We start from the raw sequence: 8,992 nt of genomic DNA, 5'->3' as shown, positions 1-8,992 counted from the left end.
AGTGTTTTGAATTTGTGTATGAGAATAGATTTTGAATAAATACAGTGAATTAGTGAAGAGATGTAAATTCAGAGTTAAGAAATTTCAAATGATATTTTAGAAAATAAACCCCAAAAAAAGAATAATATTTTTTTTTTGGTTATATTGAATTCATTTGAAGATGTAAGAGAGAAAAAAACAAAAAATGTAGATAAAGAATATAATAGAACGTCATACATTTATTTAAACTTTGGATAAGATTTAAAGCCTCACTCCCTCACTTGGTTTATAAACATTCAAATAAACTCAAAAAGGAAGCACGTGCTGTCCTCGTGATATATATACATATTTTTTTAATAAACTAAATTTTGTTTGTTTGAGAGTTGATGAAACCACGATGGTGTAGGGGAAGGGAAGAGGAAGAGGAAGAGAAGAACTAAAATTATGTTTGTTTATTTGTTTCTCAAAAGAGAACGAAAAGATTGGTAGCAAACGGCGTCGTTTGGTTTGGTGGAATTAGAATAAGGAAACAAAGAAAAGGACGAAAACACATTGAAAAAGAAAAGAAACGAAAACAGAGAGAGAGAGAGAGAGAAAAAAAAAAAAAAAAAAAAGGAAGAAGGGGGAAAGAAATTGGTAAAATCTCTCCTAAATCAAAACCAAACGAAACCCAATCTCATCCTCTTCGAACCCACCCCTTTTTCTCCTCTTCTTCCCAACCCTAAATCGTAAATCCCAACCCTCTTCTTCTTCTTCTTCTTCTTCTTCTTCCTCCTCCTCCTCCTCTTTCTTCAATCCCAGTTTGATCCTCCATCCGATCGCTCTCCTCAGGTACTTTTCTATTTCTTCTCATTGCTCTTTTTCTTGATTTCCGTCTCTTTTCTTTTCTTTGGGTTTTCCGGCTGATTCATTCTAAATTCTTTCCGGGTTTCTAGATCTGGGTTTCTTCTTTTTTTCTCATTTCATTTCTCTACTCTCTTTGTTTTGTTTGACCCACCCTTTTTTTTAATTGTTCTGTCGATGTTTTCTAGATAGGATTTGATGATTATTTTCTGGGTTTTCCTCTTTTTCTTCTTTTGGAGTCTTGGAATTAAGTCAAGCTGGAATTTTGTAGGTCAACCACGGTGTGATTTTACGTATTGTTAATTGGGTTTCTTTGGGGATTATGAATTTCTTTTTGGTGTAGACGACTATCTATTGGTTATTTTTTTTCGTTCTGGTGAATGTGAATTGGATATTATTTGGGTCTCTTAGGGTTTAGACCAATTTTATTTTGGGTGGGTTTTGAATCTTATTTTCGATTCAACTGTCTATTTTGTGCATTTGATTGGATTGGTTTTTTTTTTTTTTTTATTGTATATTATTTGGATCTCTTAGCAACATAATTTCAAGATTCTTACTAGGTTTTTCTTAAATATGAATGAATTTTCAAGTATAGTGATCATTACATGTTGAGCCGCGAATTTCTCTTTGAGGAATGATTTGATGGATTTTGGAAATTTATACAGGAATTGTTGGTACAGGCCGAGTGGCCATATTTAGGTTAATTAGGTTGATGCAGTTATGCATCTTGAGGGTTTTCTCCCACCGTCAAGCTTAAAATATTTTAGGCTGGACAGCAGAGAACATGTCATCTTCCCGCTTAGCAATGGATGAAGGAAAACATATATCATATGTCTGATTCTGAGTTTGAAATTGTATTCTGATCATTGGGTAATTCCCACGAAGTTACTAAATGTGATTTGAGGTGACAGAATTCTAAATTATTTACTTGTGTTGATTGCTAGCCTCCTTATCTTCATGTTATTTTTAATGCATGCACTATTGATTTGGCCATTTTTATATTTGATTTCATCTGATATGAAATTGTATTTGGGATCTTTCTTTGCAATTTTTTGACTTCATCATATTCTGATTTATTTTTAGATATTTCCAGTTTTTTTGCTTGATTGATCCTAAAAGCATTCGTTGAGTTCACTTTGAAAGTGGTCCTTTTTGAATTCTTTGTGCCAGTATGTAATAGCCAAGGATGGATAATAGTATTAGTTTTAAGATTTTTTTTCTTCTTTAAAAGCATTAGGTTTAAGTATATCTTTTGTTTATAGTGAGGGACTATTGTTTTTTTTTTTTACAAAGCATACAATTCCATTAGATGGCTTTATGCTTTTCTTTCACTATTTTACTTTCTATGCACTTCTGTTGTTCAACATGCTGATGGGTTAAGAATGTCCTGCAGATGTATGTGGTATGAAGAATCTGAATATAATTGATGGAAGATAAATATATAGATGGCTAAAATGTCTGCTTCCGCTTCTTCATCGTGGGAGCGTGCTCAACGCCTTTATGAAAAGGTAGTTTTGTTTTCTTTCTTTTGCTCTTCTTTCACAACTGTTTTTTTTTGCTTCTAATATATAATTTTGTTGGTATAAAACGTGGATAATGATTTAACCATTATAAGCAGTAAAACACACTTTTATTAGTGTGGAGACCAGAATGAGATGAGTTTTGTGTCTATAAGATATCTGGATGCGATGGATCTCTTGTAGGTTATGTCTTATGTGTGTTTTTAAAATTTTAAATAGTTTTAGTTTTTATCTCTTTTCAGAATATTGAATTGGAAAATCGACGTAGAAGGTCAGCTCAGGCTCGAATTCCGTCAGATCCCAATGCATGGCAACAAATACGTGAAAATTATGAAGCAATAATCCTTGAGGATTATGCTTTTTCTGAACAGCACAATATTGAATATGCTCTCTGGCAGTTGCATTACAAGCGAATTGAGGAGCTTAGGGGACATTTGACTGCTGGTTCTAACAATGCTCAAGGCGTGCCTACAAGGCCTGACAGAATTTCAAAAATAAGATTGCAGTTCAAAACATTTCTTTCTGAAGCTACTGGATTTTACCATGATTTAATATTGAAAATCAGAGCAAAGTATGGGCTCCCTTTGGGTTTCTTCTCGGAGGATGCAGACAACCGTATGGCTACAGATAAAGATGGAAAGAAGTCTGCTGACATGAAGAAAGGTCTCATTTCTTGTCATCGTTGTTTGATATACTTGGGTGATCTTGCACGCTACAAAGGGTCATACGGGGATGTTGATTCAAAGAATCGGGAGTATACTGCAGCTTCAAGTTACTACCTGCAAGCAGCATCACTTTGGCCATCAAGTGGCAATCCTCATCATCAGGTCTATTGATTTTGAATATTAATCCCTTATTTTGATTTCTTTATTATTGTTTTTTAGCTTTTGCCCTCACATTATATGCTTCTCACCTTCATTTTGAACTTCTCACTTATGTTTGAGGTGTTTCCATCTTTCAGCTTGCAATATTAGCTTCGTACTCAGGAGATGAGTTGGTTGCTGTTTATCGATATTTTCGTAGTTTGGCTGTTGATTCCCCATTTTCTACTGCCAGAGATAATTTGATTGTTGCGTTTGAGAAGGTATTTTCCATTATTACGACGCATACTGCAGTCTATCTTTTGTATTTTCTTTTTGACTCTCATGCTCATGGCATAGATATTATTTTTAAAATGCTGAGCTACTAGATATCATATTGCATTATTTGAAACTCAAGGCCGAGTGCTCAAGTTGAATTAGTAACCTGTTATGATTATGTGTGTTGTTTAATTACTTGATGACTCTTTCTGCTTCTGAACTTTTGCAACCAACATGTCTTGGTACCATGTTTCCAGCTTTTTGTATTTGCCTTGGAAATTACTGTATTGACTTCATTGATGGTTTAAGGTGCTATTCCATTGGATTGGACCCTCTCTCTCTCCCTTTTTGTAATGTAATTTCATCATATTGATGAAACACCCATGTTTCCAATAAAAAACCAATTGTTTATTTATTTATTTTTGCTTTTTTTTATAAAAGACAATTTACATCACTTTGATGCAGACAGCAGTTTAGATGTTTGTCAGCCAAGTTCTTCTATTACTGGTCCTGGACATTTAGTTCAATGTTGATGCTGAACTAACAGAGCTATTGGTTGTTTCCTATTTTTTTTTTGCAGAATCGTCATAGCCATTCCCAGCTGTCAGGGATTGCTAAAACTCCTCCAAAGAAGGAATCACCTCTTCGATTTAGTGGAAAAGGACGGAAGGGAGAAGTAAAGCTTGCAACCAAAGATTCTAGCACTGAACCCCCAAAGGAGAGTGTGTTATCTCCACAAGATCTTTTTAAATCCTTTTGCATTAGATTTGTTCGTCTAAATGGAATTCTTTTCACACGCACAAGGTAATTACTTTGACTATTTACTTGTTTCCCTCCCTCCCCCACATTTTCTTCCTTTTTTCTCTGGGCCCAGCATATATATGAATCTTATTTTTCTTCTCATCCAGCCTAGAGACCTTTACAGAGGTTCTCTCATTGGTTATCAGTAATTTCTCTGAACTTTTGGCTTGTGGACCTGAAGAGGAACTGCTTTTTGGAACAGATACTGCTGAGAACAGTCTCATTATAGTTAGAATTGTTGCAATTCTTATATTCACTGTTCACAATGTGAATAAAGAAACTGAAGGACAGACATATTCAGAAATTGTACAACGGGCTGTGTTGATCCAGAATGCACATCTTGCAGTCTTCGAATTGATGGGCTCTATTCTAGATAGATGTTCCCAGTTGCGTGATCCTTTGTCAAGTTTTTTTCTGCCTGGCCTTCTAGTTTTTGTTGAATGGTTGGCATGTTGTCCAGAAATTGCAGCAAACAGTGAAGTGGATGATAAACAGGCAACTGCTAGATCAAAGTTTTGGAACCTTTGCATCTCCTTCTTCAATAAGCTTTTGTCAAGTGGTTCTGTGTCTCTAGATGATGATGAGGATGACACATGCTTTTTTAACCTCAGTAAATATGAAGAGGGCGAAACTGAAAATCGACTTGCATTGTGGGAGGATCTTGAATTAAGGGGATTCTTGCCACTTCTTCCTGCACAGACGATATTGGATTTTTCAAGGAAGCATTCTGGGAGTGATGGCAACAAAGAGAAGGTTGCTCGCATTAAAAGGATTCTGGCTGCGGGGAAGGCTTTAGCAAGTGTAGTCAAGATTGATCAGGAACCAATATACTACAATTCAAAGGTGAAAATGTTTTGTACCGGTGTTGAACCTCAAGTGCCAAATGATTTTGTCGTTCCATTGTCTTCTAGCATGATCCCTAGTCCAGGCAGTGCAATTCAAGAAACTCAAGTTGAGAAAACAAACAATTTGGCTGTCAGTAAGCCAAGTTCACAGCTAGTTTTGGAAGGGGAAGAGGAGGATGAAGTAATTGTCTTCAAGCCTTTAGTTGCAGAGAAGCGAATGGAACTTGCTGATTCATATCGGTCTGGTTATGAGGGTTTGCTACTTGGAAGAAATTCTTCTGGAGGGGATCTAAGATCCTATGGTGGTGTGATGACCTCTTCTGATGATGTTTACCAATCAAATGGTTTTGAGTCAAGTTCTCAGGCACCTGTGACTGCTGCCAATATTAACACCCTCCACTGGCAAACAATTCAGGCGAATGCATCTAAATGGCCACTTGAACAGGAAGCTTGTCTTGTTGACAGCTTGCAAAGTTTGAGGTTATTGGAGAATGGGAATGGGATGAAATCTGATCTTCAGAATGATGTAAGCATGTTCAATCCTGCAGCTCACTTGATGCCTATCAAGCAAGCTGTTAATAATGATGTTTTTTACAGTGATAAAATGCCTGTAGGAGCTCTTGTACAATCTAGGAATGATGTACCTGCTTCGTTTGGAGGCATCATTGATCCAATGACTACAGGTGCATTTTCTAGCCTTCAAACAGGGTTGAGGAAAAACCCAGTTGGTCGACCAGTTAGGCATCTTGGACCTCCTCCTGGATTCAACCATGTTCCAACTAAGCATGCTAATGATTCCCTTCCTGGTTCAGAGTTTAGAAGTGAGAATCAGGTGATGGATGATTATAGCTGGTTGGATGGATATCAGCTGCCCTCTTCTACAAAAGACTCTGCTAATGCTGTGCATCTCACCTCTCATATGAATGCTCAGCAAATTGGTGTTAGTAATATGTTGAGTGCAACAATCAACTTCCCTTTTCCTGGAAAACAAGTTCCAAACGTGCAGTCTCCAATAGGAAAACAGAAAGGCTGGCCTGATTTTCAGGTGCTTGAGCAGCTAAGACAACACAATGAACAACATTTGCAGCCTCATCAACAGCTTGTGAATGGTGGTAACCAACACTTTAATTCGCTGCCTGAGCAATATCCAGGGCAGTCTATATGGACAGGTCGTTACTTCATGTGATGTCAGTATGAGAGTATAGATGGTATGTCAGTTATCTACACTGATTGCTTAACTGTGGTGATATTGACAAGTTTATGGAAAGGATCATAGTCTTGTCTTAACTTATTTCCTTGATTCTTGAGGTCCTTGGGAATGATAATGGTGATTGTACCACATCCTGGTGCCAAATTGAACTCCACCTTTGCTGCTTCTTGAAGAATTTATTGGAGCATTTCTGGCCTTGGATTTGAGCAGGCACTTGCAACCATACAGGTAATTCTCTTCCCATATCTTCCATTTTCTTGTTGCTATACGTTTTGAATTGCTTTCTCACTTCCTTTTTTTCAGTAAAGAAGTCTCTGATCAATTTCAAGTATGTTTTAGTTCTGCTTAGGCTAATTGGTTCTGCATTCTTGTTTCTCTCTCTTCCCATTAGTTTTTATTTGTTCGAAGGAAAGAACTAAAATAAATAAATAATAATGACACTAGTTATTCACTTTGCTGCCTTGAAAAGTACTGTCGTCCGATGATAAGTTAGGAACTTGATAAGACCTCGTGCACCTTTAGAGTAATCTTTTTCAGGCTTAGATGAATTTTGTGTGTATCAGTGTTTGATAACTTGCATCCTTTCCAGTATGGGGTGGTGGATGCTAATTGAAAAAACATTTGCAAGTCTTATTTGTACCAGCAAATTCTTTTGGCTTGAGAGAAATAATAGGATTTCTAGAGAGATGGGAGGTTGAGTGATTAGATTTGGGAGCTGCGGTTTAATTCCTCTTTGTGGGCTTCAATTTCTAGGTCTTTATGTAAACAAGATTTTGTTTAATTTAATCTAAACTTATGAACTTCTTTTATTGAAGTTAAGCGCATATGTGTATTTTGAAATGCATCCAAGCTTTCTTTAATTTTAGACTTGAACAATTAATGTAAACAGAGGGATTTACAAGCTATTGAAAGAGCAACTTTATAGTTATGTTAAATTACAGTCATTCATGAGTTTCGAATTTTGTGTTTAAAAGTCTTTTCTTGTTTTTTCTGAACAGTTGAAATTATGATAATTAGTTGTTATCATGACATTTTTAGAAATGTAAACAAGATTTTGTTGGATCGGTACATACATTAGTTACATCACTTTAAATCTATTATTATTATTATTTATATTTATATTTAAATTTATTCATTTTTTGATGCATGACCTTATATTTTCTTTCAATGAAATCTTCGTTCTTTAAATTAAATTGTGTAAGGACTGATACATTCGTGTAAGTTGTCTATTTTGATTGTCAGTGTTTCTTTTCTGATTTTGTGTGTATACCTAAACATGGATGGTTAGGTGTAAGATGATTTTCTTCTACACGTTCTCTGTTGTCTTTTTTGTAGCAAAATGGCCGAGCTCTCCAGTAAAAGGAGGAAGAGAAAATTGGGAACGTTGTTCGATGAGCTGTTCGTATGGAAGTAAATTGCCTTGTCAGGTTGGTTTTGGTGGTTAGAAGGTCTTCTTAAGTTCATCGGGGTTTTATCTGAAGGGATTGATTGGTGGGATAAGATGGTGTACTCAGTAATCTACTTAACTGTCGAGTCTAGCTGTCGAAATTGCTTTTACTATCATCCGAAGGCAGGTGATGATATTGTTGTGCTGCTTGGCAAGTTCTGTCTCTGAAGACTTTTTGGCGTATTCTATGCGGGTAGGAATGAGTCTACATTACCTGAACTGCTGGATGATGGTGTGGGTTTCAAAATCTTCATATGTTTGGTTTGAATGACTACACTCTTTGAATATGAAATCAACCCCTTTGCTCTCAGTTGTGAAAGAGGGGGGTTGCTTATTATGCACTATTTTGTTATGACTGAGCTGGAATCTTTAGGAACCTTCCTAGTTTTAATTGTTGTCGATGTCGAGTCGAAAATAATTTGTGAAATGCGTCAGACGTGTTTGTTGGTTACTAATGTACTGTTCTGGTTTCTCTTTTTCTATCGTTGTGCATGAGATTTGAGAATTCTGTTTATCACGTATGCTTCTGTCTGAAATTTGCTTGTGTAGGAAGATATTCACATGCTGCCTTTTTTGCTAAAACAATTATCTAAGCTTAATCTAAGCTAAGAGCCACATTCGAAGCCATGGTTGGCAAAGTGCCATCCCACGTTGTTCGAAGAAAGAAATAACGTCGTTTTGTTTACGGTTCTTTTCTTAGGTAAATGAATACTATTGTAAAATTGCTTCTGTTTAGTTTTTTTTTGCATACAACCAAGGTGTTACATTTTGACCTTTTTAAAGGACTCAATTTAGGTTTTAAACTTTGGTTTATCTAGGATTCATGTTAAATGGAGAATAGTTACATACATTAGGAGATTGACGTTCTTTGTTCAACATGGGGCATTTTCTTCAGAGATGAAATGTTAAGTTAAATCATTTTATCTCTAGGTTTTAAATCACTTTGAAATATATTTTTGATAATGATAACTCACCCTATCAATGATGTCTCATATTCTTCATTGGTATTAGACCATGGAAACTCAAATTAAAATTAAAATTAAAATTATACAAATGTGAAATTCTCCAATTGAGGATTTTAAATTTGAATCTTGTATACCACCTTTATTCCTTGGTTCTTGAAGATTCATTGCAGTTTAAGGTTTTATTGTACATATTAGATCTGTTGATATGCCTATCTGACTGCAGGTATATAATGATAACGGAATATGAATTGGATACCAAATATATTCTTTGGATAATAAATGCATACTACATTTGAAAAAAAG

The 8,992-nt window shown here is 35.6% G+C and overlaps 1 protein-coding gene across 3 annotated transcripts; it reads left to right on the top strand.

Moving 5' to 3' along the window:
* Positions 1 to 549: 549 nt before the first annotated feature.
* LOC101220502 (protein SMG7) lies at positions 550 to 8,238 on the top strand. Of its 3 annotated transcripts, none has more exons than XM_031886480.1 (9): positions 550 to 810; positions 1,488 to 1,692; positions 2,216 to 2,330; positions 2,585 to 3,169; positions 3,304 to 3,426; positions 4,002 to 4,225; positions 4,330 to 6,275; positions 6,376 to 6,505; positions 7,613 to 8,238. In XM_031886480.1, exons 3-7 carry the CDS (start codon positions 2,268 to 2,270, stop codon positions 6,251 to 6,253), a joined length of 2,919 nt encoding a protein of 972 aa, XP_031742340.1. In that variant the 5' UTR covers positions 550 to 810; positions 1,488 to 1,692; positions 2,216 to 2,267; the 3' UTR covers positions 6,254 to 6,275; positions 6,376 to 6,505; positions 7,613 to 8,238. The 3 variants fall into 3 exon arrangements, with proteins under 3 accessions (XP_031742340.1, XP_031742327.1, XP_004139063.1); XM_031886467.1 differs by having other exon boundaries at positions 1,488 to 1,726; XM_004139015.3 differs by lacking the exon at positions 1,488 to 1,692.
* The last annotated feature ends 754 nt before the right edge of the window (positions 8,239 to 8,992 follow it).

This window comes from Cucumis sativus, chromosome 1, assembly GCF_000004075.3.
Source record: "Cucumis sativus cultivar 9930 chromosome 1, Cucumber_9930_V3, whole genome shotgun sequence".
NCBI lineage: Eukaryota > Viridiplantae > Streptophyta > Magnoliopsida > Cucurbitales > Cucurbitaceae > Cucumis > Cucumis sativus.
Note: the sequence above shows the minus strand (reverse complement) of the source record. Positions and strands in the feature narration are given on the sequence as shown.

Excerpts from the sequence above, each read along its gene's own strand:
- LOC101220502 (XM_004139015.3), top strand. The coding sequence starts at position 2,268 with ATGGCTAAAATGTCTGCTTCCGCTTCTTCATCGTGGGAGCGTGCTCAA. Across the intron at positions 3,170-3,303 it reads GTGGCAATCCTCATCATCAG|CTTGCAATATTAGCTTCGTA; the intron begins GTCTATTGATTT and ends TCCATCTTTCAG. Across the intron at positions 4,226-4,329 it reads ATTCTTTTCACACGCACAAG|CCTAGAGACCTTTACAGAGG; the intron begins GTAATTACTTTG and ends CTTCTCATCCAG.